Source organism: Pygoscelis adeliae, unplaced genomic scaffold, assembly GCF_000699105.1.
Source record: "Pygoscelis adeliae isolate BGI_AS28 unplaced genomic scaffold, ASM69910v1 Scaffold85, whole genome shotgun sequence".
Taxonomy (NCBI): domain Eukaryota; kingdom Metazoa; phylum Chordata; class Aves; order Sphenisciformes; family Spheniscidae; genus Pygoscelis; species Pygoscelis adeliae.
Window position 1 is genome coordinate 4,659,946 of NW_008824900.1, and position 19,399 is coordinate 4,679,344.

At 39.3% G+C, this 19,399-nt stretch overlaps 1 protein-coding gene across 1 annotated transcript in view; it reads left to right on the top strand.

Annotated features, from left to right (window-relative positions):
* CIITA (class II, major histocompatibility complex, transactivator) overlaps positions 1–18,543 on the top strand; it is a 26,478-nt gene extending 7,935 nt beyond the window's left edge. Inside the window, 14 exon segments of the mRNA XM_009324810.1 lie at positions 3,711–3,854; positions 4,234–4,362; positions 4,789–4,848; positions 6,201–6,284; positions 6,888–6,947; positions 9,917–10,066; positions 11,281–11,421; positions 11,560–11,616; positions 13,633–13,698; positions 14,159–14,457; positions 14,459–15,882; positions 15,996–16,169; positions 17,043–17,129; positions 18,459–18,543. Of these exon segments, the coding sequence (XP_009323085.1) occupies positions 3,711–3,854; positions 4,234–4,362; positions 4,789–4,848; positions 6,201–6,284; positions 6,888–6,947; positions 9,917–10,066; positions 11,281–11,421; positions 11,560–11,616; positions 13,633–13,698; positions 14,159–14,457; positions 14,459–15,882; positions 15,996–16,169; positions 17,043–17,129; positions 18,459–18,543 (2,960 nt within the window).
* Positions 18,544–19,399: the final 856 nt, after the last annotated feature.

Sequence of the window (19,399 nt, forward strand, 5' to 3'; positions counted from 1 at the left end):
TTTGTCCCATGGCACTCTACCAAGCAGATCCCTGAAGAGGCCAAAGTCTGCTCTCCTGAAGTCCAGGGTAGTGAGCTTGCTGTGCGCCCTCCTTGGTGCCCTAAGGGTCTTGAACTCCACCATTTCATGGTCACTGCAGCCCAGGCTGCCCTTGAGCTTCACACTCCCCACCAGCCCCTCCTTGTTGGTGAGAACAAGGTCCAGCATAGCATCTCTCCTCGTTGGCTCCTCTACCACCTGCAGAAGGAAGTTATCATTCCAGGAACCTCCCGGATTGCTTATGCCCTGCCATGTTGTCCCTCCAACAGATATTGGGGTGGTTGAAGTCCCCCATGAGGACCAGGGCTTGTGAGCGTGAGGCTGCTCCTATCTGTCTATAGAGGACCTCATCCGCTCAGTCTTCCTGGTCAGGTGGCCTGTAGCAGACCCTCACTGTAATGTCACCTATGTGACATAATGTCACCTAATGACACATAACGTCATCATTTAAAGATTTAAAGAAAAAAATCTGTCTTAACCAGTGTCCAAACCACAAGGGATTGAACTTTCTGAATGGTATGGAAATACATTCAGAAGTACGTCCTGTCTTCCTCCTGCCCAGCACATGCACTTTGTCCATGCAGGCCTGCCACAAAGGAGGGCGCAGGCATCCCTGGGGACTTCAGTCCTTTGTCTTGCAGGTCCATGTGGGGTCTGTCTTCCTCCCGCTGAGCGCTGGCTCTAGTGTTCACAGCCCTAACACAGAAATTATTATGAAATTTTTTAGTCCTCTGATGTGAAAATGTGCCAAATGCCCATTTTGGCAGCACTGTATGGGACCCCAAAGGGAATGTTATCAGTAAACGAAGTTAAAATCATGTATGAAACAACAGAGAAAGTGCTGAGCAGTATAGAGCTTATTCATATTTTGTCTCAGACAAAGGACTGCTGGGGTGCTGTCAGAAAAAAGGGGAAGCCCTGGGAAAGGAGTTGCTGTTGTAAACAGGCTTGGTAAGGTCTGGTTTCGTTTTGTGTGCTCCAGTTACAACATGCAGCAAAACGCTTGCTGTCCTTGAGGTATAATTCTCCTTGCCTCTGGCTCTCTCGGTGTAGAAATTTTCACCTTTCAAAAACTCACTTCTTTTTTCCTGCACCCTTGGACAGAGTGCTTTCCATGGTGGCACCGTGATTTTAATGCAGCAAAGCACAGCTGCTATTAAGAATTTGTTGGTTCAGCTACAGAAAGAAATTGCAGCATCCCAAATCCAGTGTAGTCAGTACAAAGACAGCTATGTATAGATTTGTGTCAAAACCAAAGTAATGAAGAAGAGGGTAAGCTGAGGGCCATTCAGACTGGTGAAACAAAAAAGACATTTATCAAGTTTTTCATTCTTGAAAGAGTGGTAATCTTCATTCTTCCCAGGGTAGAAGGCTATGTTTCTCTCACTCCTGTGCTCCTGGGTTATAGCACCTTTTACGTTCTAATTTTCAGCTCTCTAGCCGGACTTGGCACCGGCAAAACTTCCTCTTGACTGCTTCCTGACTTCCTGACTGTTGTAGCTGAAAACATTTTGCATTACTTATGTATTTATCCACAGGGAAATGCTATTGAAAGAAAGGCTTAAAATAACAAAAGCTCTTATGACTATGATTTAATGAAAGCTTAGTACTTCCATGAAGATTAAGTAGGCCTACTTAGCCTCTTTCCATAGGACTTGCCCTCTTCTTTGTCTGCTGTAATCAAGCAGTTTACTAATCACTGAACTTGGAGTGATGCATTTGTCTGTCTTGCATTCCTTTTACAGCTTCTGCCCAATTACTTCTCTGTCTCTAACCCCAAAATTATATTGACTCAGAGATAATGCTTCAACAGTGTTATTCACGAAGTCCGGCAACCTGGCATTCTGAAAGGCCCAACTCTGTTTAGATTTTACGTTAATTCAACAAAGGACGGGGCAAAGCAAAATGTTGCAACAAACTGAAAATTTAATCTGCTATGTTTATAACCTCATTCTTGGTTCTCATGCAGGTTTGTCAACTTCTGCTTTACATTATAGCATGGCAGGCAATAATACCAAATTTTTGTAATCTTGGTAATGTAATGAGGCCACACAACATGAAAAAGGAGAACTACCTGCGTGTAGGTTATTCCTACTCGTGGGACTTCACTGTGTCCACCCACTTTTCTAAGTTCTGGTTCTAGATTCTGGTGTCTTCTGCAGCAGAATGCAGAGAGGTCCATTTCCAAGCTCTTCATAGGGACAATCATGTAGAAGGGTAAGAGGAATGAAGATTAGCTTATAACAAAGCAGCATGTGGTAGTGTGTGACTAGGTCTGCTCTGCCTTCTTTCATCAGAGCTGCAGCGTTAGCTATATTTCTCTTTTTTCATGTTGCAGGTAGACTTCATGGTACAGCAGGTTGCTCCACATTTGCACACCTCAGGAAAGTAGACATGTGCAACCAGGGACATCAGTGGCATTCTGCTAAGGGCAGAATATTTGAGAGCTGTATTATAGCTATCCTTCATTGCAAAATATGGTGCTTGATGCCAAGCTGAAACTTTTCATGGTTGTGGTGTGTGGACACCTATTTTAACAGGATATGGTCTGGAAATTTTGCTGGTGGTTCATTTCATGCTGGCATCTCAATATTATGGTGGAGTAAATTACTTGGATCACTAGCCCAGGTAGCATTCATATCAGTGATCTGTAAACACTGAGGAGCCAATATTTGGTTTTGAAATAGTTTGATAAAGATGATGAATAACCAACAAGTAGTGTTATTCCACTACCTGTGGAATATCCAGGAGGAATGTTTGAGCTTATTCTAGTGCCTGCTGCAGTAACTGGAAGGAAATAGAAGGGATTTAAAATGAGGTGGAGGAAGACATAAAGTTTGTCAAGAAATGTAGCTGCAGCAGTCTAAGCAGTTCTCATATAAACATGGGTGACTAGAGCAGGGAGCACCTTAGATCAGTCAGATTTGTCTGGATAATGTATGGCACTCTGCTTGAATGGCTATAGCAATTCCCAACTCATGAGTAGGTATGCACATGAGTTCTGAAGGGGAAAGAGAATTGATTAAAAAATAATTTTGATAGATTCCAAAATGTCAGTGAGTGCCCTGTTACCAGAAACTAATTCCCAAGGTGACCATGCCATTCTGTACACAATCAACCATATGGTTTGGGAAAGAATTGTATAAAATAAGTGTTCTACATATCACTGTTCCTTCTTGTGCTGAGGGGATGTCTCCTAGTGCCACCTCCAGGGCTTAGGAACTGGGTGTAGTATCCCAGCCAGAAGCTGCTTCCCTGAGAAGAAATTGTCCTAACAGTAAAGAATGGGATTCTTCTTCCATCCTCTTCACTGCAGTCTTCTCATTTCCCTGATACCTGCTGGATCTGTGCTTGCATCATTTATACCCTGATAAAACAAAGAGTTGTGATTCATTCAATACTTGGCACTTTTGGTCCAGGTGGTCAGACTGTAGTATCCCACTCCCCTGATTGGTGTAAAAAATAGATGTCTCATTGCAAGCTGTATCTGGATCTATAAGTTTAAGTAACTCAGGGTTATAACTCAGCACAAGACTTGGTAAGCAATACCAGTTCCACAGCCTTAAGATCTCAGTGTCTTGTCAACAGAAAGCCACAGTGCAGGACTTGTAGTTTTGGTTGACAAAAGCTGTGGTTTTGTCATAGCTAACTGTTTTGCAATTTGATTTTAGACAGCAAGAGACAAATCATGGATTCAGCATTTGTGTCTGAAAATGGCTACCTTGATTTACTGCACAGTGATATTGATCCATTGCATCTGTATACTTTCCTTGATCCTAAGTCATCTGGAAATGAAGAAGGTGACTTCCCTGCAGGTTAGTAAAACACTAAAAAATGCTTGATTACTTTAGTCATCATGCTATAAGTTATTACCATCTCCTCTCAATTACGTAGCCATCTAATGGCAGTTTATCATGGTGGCTGGATTAAATTCAACAGACACTTGGTCTTACGATATGATAACTTTGTCAGTATCTGTATATAAAATAGTAACTGCTTCCAGAAAATATCATGTTTTTAAAACTGTAAATATTTACAGCTTCCTGCTCAGTCAGTCTAACAAAACATACTCTACATGTCGCTCATGTAGTGATGACACACTGCATGAGTGTGTCTGCATGTCCTGCTATCTGTTTTTTTTACTCCTTGGTTATGGTATTCGTTGAGCCAATGCGTACTCCTTTTTAATTCCAGATCCTGAAGTTGATGCCAGCAACTATGATCAGTTCAGTAATACAGATTTCCTGTGTACGATGGAAAATGGTGAAAATGGGGATGAATTGTATCTCTGTTCCAACACCATAGAAGCTTATGCTAGAATAGGTATGAAAGCAATTTTTGTTTTTTAAATCATTATTTTCCAACCACTTGCTATAGCTATTTCTTACAAATTCTATTTTCAGTCTAAAGCAGTGGCATGTACTCAAGTGGCCTGTCCCTCATGCATGGTAGATCTAGCTAGGGTACCTAAACCTGTGCATTGTGGGGAAACAGATGAACAGTAGCTTGTGGTTGTTGGGGGAAAATCTCCCTATTAATGGCTCCTTCTGCTTAATACTTCCTGTCTCAACTTCTCCTTTCTCGTGTTCTTTATTTCCTGAACAACAATTTACAAGAAAAACTTAATTTAACTCTTCAATTTCACTTATACTGCAGAATTCTGTTAAAGAGGGTAAGCTTATAAGAGTTTTACTGTGAAATTTACTGTGTCATTACTGTGTTCCTTTTTTTTTTTCCCCTTCTTGCTAGCTGAATTAGCAGAATATGTGCTCAAAGATCCGCAGGAGAAGCAGGTGGAAGACACTTTTGGTAAGATTTATGTGGCAAAGATTAATTTTCTCCATGACAGTGTTCTGGCTAACATCTGCACTGTACTTCATCCCCACAATTTGAATACTAGTAAGGTTTCTATACATCTGGTATCCTCTTCTTTCCCCCTGGGAACTGTCTCCCAGGATTTTCTTGGCAAACTTTGAGGATTTTCTGTATTTTTGGAGGACTTTCTCAACGATGGCAGTTTTATCTCTGACCAAGTTGCTGATCACATCACCATGGCCATAGTGTATGCACAGCTTAACTGTCTAGTGCAGTATATGCCCTCAGTTAGCATCAGACTTATTCTGAGCACCACACGGATGATATACATAAGTTCATTAAACCTGACCCACTCAGAGGACTTAGCATGCATATAAATGCAGTTCATGCACACTTATTTCTGTCCAGGATGCACAGAGCTGCCTCAGGAAGAGTGTCAAATTTTACTTCTCTCTCTGATCAATGCAGCAATGGTATAATATACATGTAGTAAATTATTCCTTCATTCAGTGCTTGACCAGAGAAAATTGCTTGGCTTTTGGTACAAAATCACTGTTTTGGTAGTGGCACATATACAGCTGTTCGCTATTTCAGAATATTTATGTTTATATGTGGCTGTTGGGAAATCCGTAGAATCAGAAAGATTCACAGAATATCTGTATATCCTGTTTTATGTTTGAGCAAAGTAATTTGGAATAACTTACCTAAGGTCAGTCTTTGCCTAGAACAATTCTGGCTACAGGAAGCTCGTGACTTTTTAGATGCTTTTTACTGCTCCCTGGTGTGTTTAGAATTTGGGTGGTTTTGCACCTAATGGCAAAATTTGTATTGGTTTTAGAGGAAATGAGGTACAGTATTAGTACTTAAGTATTTGCCAGTAGAAGAAGGGTATGAATAACTTCACAGTTCTTACAACACAAAATATAAAATCTGTTTAGAACCCTTTATTCTGTCCCTTAAAGGATCTAATCCTTTTCGTACATAAAATGAGTAAGTAACTTTACTAGTACTGAGATCATTCTGTGATATGGCTGTGATGTTTTATCCTTTGCTCATCATTAGAGCATTGAGAAGTATTTATGTTTTATTAGCCACTGAATTTATGGCAGTAGATTAATATTTTGCAGTTCAGAAACAGGGTGACAGAATCCGCATTCATAGCTCTGCGGGCTTTCTAAATCCTATCGATCTGGATATGTGTTTTATTGAGTGATTTGTTTTTTATCTTTTATTTGGAGCATATTACATCTTTGCTGCCAATTGGTGTGTTTCTCTTGCTTCTATCTCTTCCTATAATTTTTCTAGGAGAACAAAGGTTGACATTTGGCAATATTTCACGTTTTTAGCAGGGAACCTTATTTTGGATGAAATGGCTGCTGAAAACACTGAGAAATTTATTGACATAAAGATGCAGAAATGTCACAAACGAAGTAAGTGAAAAACAGTGAGAGTTTGAAAGGCTGTAGTGTTTGAATTCTAAATTTGCATTACGGTACTTTGGTTTTAACACAGCCTCAATGCATCTCGCATGTAGATCTTCACTGATACAACCAGATGTGCTTCCTCTGACTGCTTATCCTGTGAGGGCTGGAAGAGAAAACAGCTACCCCAAGCATACTCTTTACAATTTGCAGAATTTGTTGTCCTGTAACATGACGTTAAGCATGTTATATTTCTTCCCTTTTTTTAATCATCTGTGTGACAGTGTTAACTTTGTTTTCAGTGTATCTATAGCTTAGCAAACATTAGTTGAACAATTCCCTCTTTAATAGCAAGAACAACTGCAAAAATCTTTGATTACTGGTGCAAAAATCTGCAGCCTAATTGAAACTTCACAGTCAGAGTAAAATAATATGAGGCTTTTCACATTCATGTTTTATACATCAGACCTGTACAGTTCTGAAGTAGCTGAACTGAAACTGATAACACCCCTTTCTACTTTAAAAAGTTAAAATAAATTTCCACAGTGGAAACTTAAAATTACCAAACTAGTTCAATTTTTTGTCACTTACTATCACCTTTGTTTCTTTCAGCCTTCTCAGGCTCTGCAGAGAGCTTCTCTGATGCTTCAGAACCCAAATACAAGAAAATTGGTAAGTTATTGGCTGAACAGGAAAAGATTATTCAACGTATATTGTCTCCTGTGTGTGTTCCAAAGTCTCATCCTCTGTTAGGTATTGTAACTCTACCTTCTAGGGAAAGTTTGCTCTCATAGATTTGATGATACAGAATTGTCATGCATTTTCACGTTTCTACTTCCAGCAGAGTAGAAATCACTGTAGAATCACATTCTCATACACCTCTGACTAATTCATGATGCAACAAGTCTGTGCCCTCTTATCAGTAGCTATTAAACTGTGCATCTTAGGACCAACTACGTGGTAGCCTGAGAACAGTTGGATCCTTATGCTTCAAAAGCACATGTTCCTGCTGGGTGATAGAAAAATTACTTCCTTAGCATCAGCAGAGGCACAGCTGAACTTTTCTAAATCCATCTGAGAGAAGAAAGCAAAACAGTGGGGAATTGGGTCAGTGCCAAATATTGTAATTTTTATCATCTTTGTTTATGACGGGTAATGTGACTCAGGCCCTAGTTTGGCATTTCCTGGGTTTGATCCTCTTTGTTCTAAGTATGACCCCTTCCAAAAATCCAGTGAAACATCCTAGTGAAAATAATAACTGTGAATAGATGGCTTCTTGGCCCAGCCCATGTTATGCAGTTCTTTAAACCAAAGTAAGAATGGGAGAAAGGGAAATTTCTAGGTGTTGCACACTGTTAGACCATCTACAAGGCAGTACCTGTGGCCAGCAGGCAGGCTGTAACTTGTTCCTTAGGTGTAAACTGGTGCTAAAGTTCTTTCCCAGCTGTAGCCTAAATAGGTGTCTCAAACATAGCTAAACCAGCAAAATACTCTTCCAAAATCCATGTGAGAGCAATCACCTTTGGGTGAATGTATTATACTGTGCTTTGAAGTGACATATGCATTACTGTATGCTAGCACACTTCCCAAGCCTCTTAAGGGGAACTCTGATTGTACCAAACCCCACGGGCCGTGTCCATGTCAGGGTGGGCAGCCAAAACCAGCATGTAACCTAGAGAGCCATCCAGAGAGTGCTTGGATCATGGGACTGCACCTCAGCAAAATTCAGGCCGGCAATTGCCCAGCAATTGCTAAGGAACTGGCCTAGACTGAATGAAAGTCATAGAGAGCACGCGCATGCACTGGGACTGTGACCCAAGCTGGTTTTCCAGTGTTCATCTGGACTTCTGGGGGGAGGATTGAGCAGAGCTACCTGTGAAAAAAATACATTTTCTGGATCTGGAAAGGTAATCAGAGTTCCTACTGAACTGGTGCCTGCCAGTTGTAGTTATTTAGACACAGGTAAAGTTCCTGGCAGTTAGTACCCATTAAAGGTGGATTACCTTCTATCTGCTTAAATTCCTTTATAGATTTGGAGCTTTTTAAAGCCTATGTTTATGCCACACTAACAATGAGAGTTTTCAGTAAGGAAATGGCACATCAATTCCTGACTTAAAAAAAGCCAAAACCAAACAGTAAAAATGCCTCACCATACAGAACTTGCATTCCAATCTACAGTATCATCACAGAGCTAACACGTGCTTTGTAAAGCTGCACCTATCCTTTTCTGGAAAATATTCAGAATATTATCACTCTCTCTGCCTTACTTGACCCAATGAAGGTGCTGGGAGAAGGAATATATACATAAGGCAGTATAAGTACTGGATACAAAAAAATCTAAGTGACAGAAAGATGGGCTACATGACAAAATCAGGAATTTATTTAACCTGTCATAAAATGAGTGTCACAGTGTGATCCTGAAAGGGCAAGTGCATCAACTCTTCAGAAGTGTAAGACTATCTACAGTAAAGAGGATAATGTGAACTAAAGCTCAGAGTGGTAAGCCAAGGATGAGATTCTTTCAAAGGAATTGAATTAAATTAAACTTCAGATTTGCCCAACTGTTTGTGGCTAGCTATAACAGTACCTGATCTTATCTGACTGTAGCAACACAACAGTCCTTGGATAGGAAATTATGTGGGAATTTCACATGCTGATTTACACACAAGCTGAAAAACACTTTTAAAAGTATTTTTTTAAAGTAAAAATGAAAGATTCCTATAACAAAATAATACATCAGTTCCTCATAAACAATGTAAACACATCCCACCCTAAAGAGCTTGCATTCCAGATGACAGTGTACACTATAGTGGCACAAAACCCACACAGGTTTGTAGCTCCTGATAAAACATTAAACTGCAGAAAGCGATGAAATAGAGACTTAACTTGTTGCTGCTAGACAGGAGAGGGAAAGAAAAGCAAAACCAACTCTGACAATAAGGGTGTGGCAAAACCAAGGAAACTAGCAGCCTAGTTCAAAATAAGCAAGTGTATCTTACTTGATTTCTAAGAAACTTTCGATAAGCAGATGAAATCATACAATGCACATGAGTCTCCCTCCCCATTTGTCCTCTTCTTAAAAAAAACAAGTGCTGCAGGCAAGTTGTGTCTTTTAAAACTCAGGTGTTTGTGACTGTTCTTTGGGAAGCTCTCTTAACACAGACTAGTGATCCTTACAAGCACGGTAGTGTCTAAGTAGAGAGTCAAAGTCCTCAGTTTATTGTACTTGGACGTCTCTAATCTTGTGCAATATTAAGGTAACAAACCGTGCTTGAGAAACTTAGTACAGCCAATGTAAGACCTTGTTATTCAATCATCCATGTGTAAGATCATTTACATCTAAACATATCTGAAGGTTTCTAGAAAGAAGACAGGCCAGGAAAGATGAAGAAAAAGAAAATGAAAAGAGTGAACTACTGGAAAGAAGTGATCTACTACAGAATTTCATAAATACATTTTAGATTTTGAGACCTGAGTAAATTTCAGAAAGCTGTTGTGAATTGTTCTTGCCTTTGCAAAATCAAAACACAACTGATCAGAATCAAGTGGTTTATGATATCTGTTGAAACATCTTCTTTGGTCTCCTTAACTTCTAGCAATGAAATAACTTTCTTCTTTTGTTTTGCTTTTTTTCTTTCAAGTGGAAGTCCCTGCAGTGTCTGCAGGGAATGGCAGTTTCTTAGCTATGCCTCTCAACACCCATCCAGCTAGCTCCACCTCACTAACTAACCAGCACATGTCCCTTTCTGTTCCTGCTACCAATCCGTTGGAAAGAAGTTTCGTAATTCCTGGTATGTACAGTACAGCTATAGGTGTGCACCTGTACACAGGTTGATTTATACAAGGGGAAAACTCTCTTATAAATCTGGTCATTGTCCATGAACGATGGAGGGGAAAACAAGTATGGCAGCTGTTTCAATCAAGCGCTTAAAAGTGTGGCACTCACTAAAAGAATGAAAAATATTCAAGGAAAATTAAAAGTGCATTGCCCCGAATGAAATAGAATGAGCCTTTCATTTAATTGGTGAAGTGCAGGTTAATAAACAAGAGAACAGAATTATTTACTATATGCTAATTTAAATAATTACTCTACTTGTCTTAAGAGTAGGAAATCACAAAATTTTCATTAATAAACTTTGGTTTAGTTCCAGTTTCTTTTTCATCAAGAGGTTTGTAAAGGACTGCAGGATAATTTGCAATAGTAGAGCAAAATCTGGGTTGGAATTTTGTTCACAAAAACTGAGTACTAATCCAAGTGATGGGCTGTGTAGCCACCTTGCCTTGATCATGTTGTGTAGCAGAGAGTGCTTATGGTACACTGGCAAGTGCTAATGACAAAGACACAATTCAACACCTTTCACTGTTAAATCTATGCTGGAAAGGAACCAAAAAGCAGTGGATAAGTTAGAAGTCTTGAAGTATCTGATGCTAGCTGAAACAGCACAATGTAGCAGAAGAAATTCTGTCACACCTACAGAAACTCAGAGCTATGGCTGATTAAATTGCAAGCACTGCATCATCAAAAAAATTTCCCAGTGCGGGTTCAGAGGGAGGATGCTTGCTAGCTGCTTGTACAAGCTACATGATCTGCAATTATGTGGGAAAGATGTAGGGCCAAGGATCGTAAAATTAATTCAGATACATAATATTTACACATTTTGTCTCTTCTGGATCTCTGGTCCATACATTTATAGACTTTGCCTTAAGCACTTTTCCTTATGTTAATAGAATTTCTCTTTAGACTATCAAAAACCAGTGGTCACTAAAAGATGGGTAATCCCTTGTATTTCACATTCATCGTACCTTTTAAGAGTTTTTGTTTAATGGATTCTATGGATCTCATGTGATCCTAGGAATTCTGGTTCATAAACTCTCCACTAGGAATATTTGCCCAGAAGCTGCCAGAAAGGATAAGTGGCTTTTAGAAAGCTTTTTTTTCCTTAGAAACCTTTAGAAACCAGGAGCCTTTAAAAACAGAAGAGTAATTATCCTGCGTTCATTTCAGGATTTTCAGCACCTTTGATTCCAGAGTGTCTACCTGTTGGTGTGAAAGGAAGCCAAGAGAATACAGGCTTTGCAGATCCTCCTCAGCAGATACTTAACTTTGTTCTTGGAAATGGCACATCTCATGTTGTAATATATCCAGGTAAGAGCAATAACCTTTTATCCACATAAATAGGCAGAAAGTACTGGAAAATCAATGCTGTCAACAAAGTACTAAATTCCCTCATTTCAGTTACTGATAGCTATGATAGGCTGAAAACTATCATTTGTTTCTTGCCAGTGCTGACTTCTTCCACAGAAACACTGATATCCCCAAGTTTTCCAGATAGTTTATGTGGTAAGTAGAAAATGAATTTTTATATATACAGTACTTTGGATTGGGAGAGGGAGCATATTGCTTCTACCCAAAGCCAATTCTCCCCTTCAGGCTTTACTCATATTGACCTTATTGAGGAAAATAAAAAATAACCTGTAGAGCTGCAGGTTCAGCTATATATTAGCAGCCAATCCACTGCGTTTGCTATGAAGTCCGGTTTCTGGAAGAAGTCTTCTCATCTAGTTAAAACAATACAAAAGCCCAGTTTGCTTGAGCACCATCAGAAGTGGAAGTTGTGCTGGTACTGGCATGGCCTGAGCATCTTAAATACTTGGTGCTGGAAGTATAAGCTGACTGCAGTCAGCTCGCATGGAAGCCCCAAAACCAAAATGATGCCAACTTGTTTAACTAAACAATACCAAAGCCTAATATACAGAAAGGCTTATAAAGAAATCAGAGCCTTGGTAGCTCAGAGAGCTGTTAGGACAGGGAGTTTGATTTCAGTGGTCATTTACTTGCTGATCTCTGCGTACCCCGGCAATTACAGCTGCTTGCAGCTTAGTACAAGTGTTTTGTTGCCCTCTGGTGGCTAACACCACCCAAGATAGCAAATTTTTTAAGTGGGGACTAATAGGCAAATACCCCTAGGTTTGGGGAAGTATTTCTAAATGATATATACTGTTTATATGAATACACAATACTAATAATTCCAATTGATTTACAGCAGCACAACGTATGTGAGTATGTCGCAAACCTCAGATCTCCAAATGCTAGCACATAAGCTAGCAAGCCAGTCTCTTTTCCTTTTTTAAAAATTATTAACACCTGATTGATTTGACCAATGCTGCTTCCCATCTAGATGTCTCATTACAGCTTTTCTTGGTTTTCCATTCTGTTGTTTTTATTTAATAAAGTAAATAGAAAACCAAAAACAGACACTTGCCTAAAAACAGGCATGTCCCCTCTTTATTTAATATCTTAAGTCAATTTTTATTCTACAAGGAGGAGAGCTATCTCTATAGCAAATGTATTCTTTCACTGGAAAAAGTACTTGGTTATTAGAAGTCTGTGGGCGCTTCCCTGCTAGAAGTAACTCTGAACTCTAACCATTCCACCTGTTGCTGCCATGCAGGGTAGGAATTGATTTCCAGATCTCTGAAACTTTAAGATTTGTATTTTATTTTAAAACCACGTTCTACATCAAAATGAACCAAATATTATGGTAATAAATACACTTGTACAAATCTAGGGAGATTAACCTGTTTTGATTGGGGTTTTTTTCCCACATCTCTGTTGAGTGTGGTTACCATGAGACTATTGATGAGGTTGGGTTTGTTAGTCTCTGTCAATTTAAATTCTGTCCTGCATCTGCAAAGCTTTTCCTGCCAAAAGTTCTGTCAAAACTGATACTCTGTCACTAACAGTCTGTAAAAAAATATGCTTTCTCTGAAAAATTCCCGATTTCTTTGTGTATGGCAGAGACTGCTCATCTGACCAAGTGCGAAGGTCTACAGTAGTTTGAAAACAAGGAGGCAAAAAGAAAGAAAATTGGACAGTGAGAGTACTTTGTCAGGAAGAGTAATGGGTAAATTCTGTTACCAATAGTCACTCTTCTGTGACTTTCATCCTTAATGCTTGGCTACAAGGTGTAGAATAACAAAAGGAAGCTATTGCTTTTGATGGCATAAAGAAGTCCTATGAGTGAATGTGAATTTATGCAAAACACTGACATTTGAAAAGAACAGTGGATGTCACCTTGTTATGATAGGTCTTCTGCTTCATACAACTATCAGAACAGCTGTCATCTTGTTTAGTCATACTGCCTGCAACAGTTCATGTCAGCTGAATTGTACTTGTGTGAGGATTTTTTTTTTTCTTTCCCCTGTAAAATAAACAAAATATCTCTTTCTCTGGATGATACATAACATACGTTGCAATTAACTTGAAAATTTGCATTAGTCTTATTGTTAAAATTAGTAAAACTGAATCGACGACTATCTAGGTGTCTTCCTCAAGTATATTGTTTTGTTTCTCCAGGTTTAGAAATGTTCAAAGAAGTCCGAGTTCCCATAATTCCTTCTGAAGAACCTTTCAAAAGACCAAGTGAGTTTAGAACTGTTGAACTTCAAGCTTCCAGTATTTTTGGCTAATTTTTCTGTGTTTCTTTCCATACAGAAAAGCTATGTGTTGTAGGAATTGTTATTCAATAATTTGTGAAGCTGTTCCAAGTGTCTGAGCACAACTTCTGTTTTTAAGATATTAGACTCCTCTAGCTTTAGATATCTAGCGGTAGTACCTACTCAGGAGGTCAGTGTACTTAGCTGGTTTTATCATATGCATAGGTACCTCCAAAATTATTCCGTTCATAGGCCTAAAAGCGTCTATCGTGCCTGCACTCCTAATTTAAGTACCTGCGATTACATGGGATAAATCCAGACCTACATGCTTTATGGGAACTGATGTATTTTGACCATATTACAATTATGCACTTAAACCACCCTGAAGCAATGTTGTAATTTGTGGACTGGTTTCTTCAGTTTGTGTGTGTTTTTTATTTCTCTAGAGCCAGTGGAAGCTTTCTGTACATCACTTATGGATTATTTCCAAGATGTGTGCAAATCTGTGGCCATGGAGCGTGAAGTAACTCTTGATGACCTGTTTATTGATGGGACACTTGTTCAAAGCCAAACTGAAACCAAGACTGGGAAGAACAGCGTAAAAGCAATGGAAAAGGAGCTGGTAACTTGCAGTCTGCAAGGGAAGGAAAAGGCAGCCCTTAAAAGAAGCCAAATATTTCAAATCCCGGGAAGTAAAGGCTTAGAGACTAAAGTGATTGTGGGGCTGGGAAAAGGAGGACTGGGCAAACACATTCGTTTTAAAAAAAATTCTTGTTCAGAAGATCTGCCAGGATTGGTCCAATGGAGAGTTTTCTCAATTTGAATTTGTATTTTGGTTTGACTGCAAACAAATAAGCTTGCCTGAGAAGCGATACAGCCTGAAGGATCTGCTTCTTGAATTTTTTGTAAAACCTCAAGAGGGAAGCAAAGAGATCTTTGAGTATATATTGCAAAATCCTGCTAAAGTCCTTCTGGTTTTTGATGGTTTTGAAGGGTTGTGCGATCATGAGAATTTCCCTCGTTGCTCAGCCAGCCAGCCTGAAAAAGACTTGTGCAGTGTAAAGGAGCTGCTTTCAGGACTCATCCAAAAAAAGATACTCAATGGTTGTACTTTATTACTTACAGCAAGACCAAAAGACAAGGTGTACCAGTATGCGTCCAAAGTGGATAAGACTATTGAAATAGTAGGATTTTCCACTTGGCAGAGAGAAATATACATAACCAAATACTTCAAAGGATTACCCTACTGTGATAATGCACTGAAATTAATCAAAGAGTGTGAGTACTTGTTCAGTCATTGTTACAGCCCTGTTATGTGTAGATTTGTTTGTTTTCTCTGTGAGACAGTACTTGAAATAGGAGACAAAAGCCTTCCTTCAACTCTTACTACAGTCTTCCTGAAATTTGTTCAGCAAAAGGTAATACCTATGCAAACAGATGTTACAGCCATGCAAAATCAAGAGAGTCTTGCTACGCTAGCCCGTATAGCCTGGTATCTTGGAGAAAAGCACCAAAGTGCCATGAAAAGTTATGATCTTCCTTCTAAGGAAGTTAAAGAGTTTGCTCTTAAATATGGATTTTTCCTGCCATTTGCGTTCCCCAGACATTCAGATAGTGGAGAAGAGGAATTTGGGAGTACGTTCTCTGATTTTGTCATTCAGAATTTCTTGGGTGCGCTTCACCTTATGTTAGCAGAAGAGATCAAGGATAAAAGTCTAACAAAGTACCTGTCTTTTCCATCCAAGAAGAAAAAACCTTATAACTGGTTAGATTTACTGCCTCGATTTTTGGCTGGATTATTGTTCCTCCAGGATGACCCCTACTTCTGCTCCCTTTCAAATAAGGATGTAAAACAATCAACCAGGAAGCAGAAAACACTCTTGAAATATATTAGAAGACTGCAGATAAATGAGCTCTGTCCAGAGAGGTTACTCGAGCTTTTACATTGTATTTATGAAACACAAAGCAATTATCTTTTGCAGCATGTGGCCTTAAGGCTCAAGCCAGACCTGTCTTTTCTGGGCATAGTTCTTACACCACCTGATGTCCATGTCCTGCACTCTATTTTGAAAAGGTCAACAAAAGAGTTTTCCTTGGATTTGCGAAACAGCAGCATTGACATGCAAGGGCTAAAAGACTTGGTTGGCCTAAAGAATGTGGCGTCGTTCAGGTTGGTCATTCTTTGTGCATAGTAGTGTCATTCATAGGACTGTATGTAGATGACACTTTCATGCAACGACAGCAGTCATATCTGTTGATTTCACATGTTTTGTCACTTCACAGGGCCTCCCTCAGTGATACAGTCGGGCTCTGGAAATCTTTAGAACAAACAAAAGACTATGAACTGCTGAGAGCATCAACAGAGAAATTTGTTCTTGATCCCTTTAAGGCAAAGACAATGAAGGACGTCAGTGATCTTTCAGACCTTGTAGAGATGCAAGAGAAGATGATCAATTGGTAGGCTCATTTATGATCAAAAGCCCTCTTAATATACTAGCAAATTAAGAAAATGGGGGTTCACTGACAGTGCTGGAGAATGGAGTCCTCTGTTTGTCCAAAGGAGAAGTAACTAAGGTGGTGCAAGCTCTTGTATCGTCTCAGAGTGTTCTCCTACCCAGATGTGTGGTGGTTGACGTGGCAGGGAGGAGCAATGACAGCACCATGCACAATATTTACCAAAACTGCCAATAAAAAAGCCAGCTGTCATTTTTTTCTTCAGATTTCTTTTTAATCTCTGAGTATGCTATCTTCCAATTGCTTTCAGTTACATAACTTGGGCTAACTGATTTTCCTCCCCTGTAGCACCTGGGCCATAAATGAAGGTTTGTTTTGCACCAGTCGCTGACCTGAGCCAGTCCTGTAGCTCAGGAGGTAAAAGCTTGTGTTATGTGATCTATAAACCCTGTGTTTCATCCCTGCTCATGATGTTGCTAGGGGATTTGTTGCAATTAAAAGCATGCATAAATAAAGTATTTTGGTTGGGTTTCTTAAAATAAAAATGGTGGCTTCCATTTTAACACGGGCAGAGTATTTTGATTAAAATATACACAAAATAAGTTCTGAGTTTGACAGAAAATACTTGATTTAGAAGTATGTATTTTTAAGTTTTATTGGAAAAAGCAAACAACTGCACTATGAAAGGCAACTATCAGATTGAAATGAATTGAATGAAGAAAGGTTGGAGCAGAAGTTATTCTGAAGTTTCCTGGTTCCTCAGTTAATGCGGCAGCAGTTTATTTCCTGGAAAAGTTTACTAAGAAATTATTTTTAAAGCACTGTTTTGGTTGCTAAAATATTTCTCATACTCTGGTTCTACTGTGATTTATTTAGTGTGCAAGATGTATCTGGTTGCAGCAGCTATGAAATTCCTGCCATCAAAATTCCTGCCATCAAAAACCTCAGAAAACTAGAATTTGCGTAAGTGATAGACCTCTCTGTTGCTTGATATATGATTACATTTAAGACTGAGAAGAGTCATGGATATTGGATACAGTCATTGAACTGATGTATAGTTGGTTTATGGTAAAGCATTAAGTAAACCCCATTTATTTCTATTTTGCTTTACTCAACTAGATTTATTAAGTTATGGCCAAAACTCAAAAAAGTAATTTCTGGCTTCTGCAGTGATACAGATCAACATGGTTGTATCAATTTTGTTTGATTTTACTACAAGTTAGCTCCTTATCACTAGATGTAGATCTTGTGCCACAGGGTATAAAATGTCTTGATCGTGATCCAACTACCCGGGAAATATTTTTTCCCCCAGAAATGCTCAACTTTTCTATCTGAGTCTCCTGATGTAATTTTCTGCCCTATCAGAGCTTAGGCCATGAGAGAATAAGGTCAGAGAATACCTCCCGAATAAAATATTTAGCACCATTTTCCTGGAAGAAGGAAGATTGACTTGGAAACACTGACTTTAAAAATGAGGTGTAGTAACATTTCTTTTTTCCCACAAACTGCAAGCAGCCTCCAAGGCTATTTTGTTGCTTAAAAGATACTGCCATAGTGTGTGAATTAATTTGGACAGAATTTGCACCAGTGCAATGGAGAAGTCTCATCAGGTCTTCATCTGTTTCCTGCTCTTCACATCTAACCCAGTCTAGAACTGCTATGTTTGGCCTCACATCTGGTTTTATGCTGCTTTCTCTTCTCGTTTCCTCTCCTACTTTCCCTTTATTTTAATTTTTTGGTTAAAATTCTGATCCTTTTAACTAGGCTGAACTTGTTCTGATACCAAGGAAACTCCAAATAAGAGGTTAGCATCTGAGGGACAAATGCTTGGAGCTGGAATATTAAAGTTCAATTTATGCTTTAAGCTGCAGTAAAATGTTGATCTTAAGTTAGTCTGAATTGACAACAGTTGGGGGGGGGATTTTTTTTTTAGTCTCCATTATCAAGATTATAATACTTAAAATGAAAAACCTGAAAAAGTAGAAAAAGAACAGAAATACAAGAATCTAAAACAAGTGAGATGAGTCTTGCAAAGAGTAACAAAAAAGTGGCAAATGCAAGTACTGCTGCTTCTGTACAAGCAGCTCTGCTCTGTCTGACCTTAGCCTTGTGGGAAGCCTGGAGGCTTCAAAGTAGAAATCCTTGCAGCAGATTGTAGGGAATGGCTGCTTCTAAGGAGTGTAAACTAGCTTGCATTTGGGGCTGCAGGGGTAGAACTTAAAAATTCATAACTTCTGCTATTTCTGAGCATGTGGAAAAAACTGCTGCCTGTCTATATTTATTTTCTTCCAGGCTGGGTCCAGTATGTGGCCTACAGGGATTCCTAAAACTCGTGGAAATTCTTGCAGCATTTCCATCACTTCAGCATTTAGAGTGAGTAATGCTAAAGATTAACTTTGCTAATGTTGCTTCTCAGCAGCCCTTGATGATGGGGGAGCTCACGTACCCAAGAAACATTTTATTTGCCAACAAGAGTACTTGCTTTCATGAACAAACTGAACAACAAAAATGTTCAGAGCATGTAACTGCAGACTAAAAGCTAGCGCTCTTCATCTCCCTTAAGATGCTTGGTAGTGGTTCATTTGATAACCCCTCAGTCACTTCCCCGTGTGTTCCTCAGTGGTTAAAACTTGTGGGAAAGGTTTAGTTCAGAGCCCCACGGGGTGCTCCCCCTTTCTGCCACAGCACTGATCAACATTGCCTGCAGATTACTTAATTCTTTATTTAAGCTCCATAACATGCCCGAGCCCCAGGCTACCTTGTGGTGAGGTTTCTGAGGGACTCACGGTTGTGTCTGCCCCAGGAGAGAACAGGCTCCCTCCTGAACCAGAAGCAGTGTTAAATTTGGGGGTTAACATCAGTATTTGTGCCACTGCTGTGCACCTTCCGGTGTCAACGAACATCCTGAACTTCTGGTAGAGCTTGTAAGAGATTGAGCTTTGTGGATTTGATTCATATAAAAGATATAAAAAAAGTCATACTCAGGTAGTATCTGGTTTTGTTCTGCCCATGTATTTTCACGCAGTCTTTGGCCCTTCCTTTAGCAGGAGCCGTATTAGAACTAGAGTTTTAAGAACTCCAGTTACTATTTATTCTCTCATATCCATGACAGACCAGCTGTCTCTGAATTTTAAGCTTCTTTACGCTAGAAACAGTTGTAGCAACAATAGTCAATATTCTGCCGTCATCTCTGTGGGAAGATTACTGGGTTTTGAGAGGGCCTTTGACCTTAC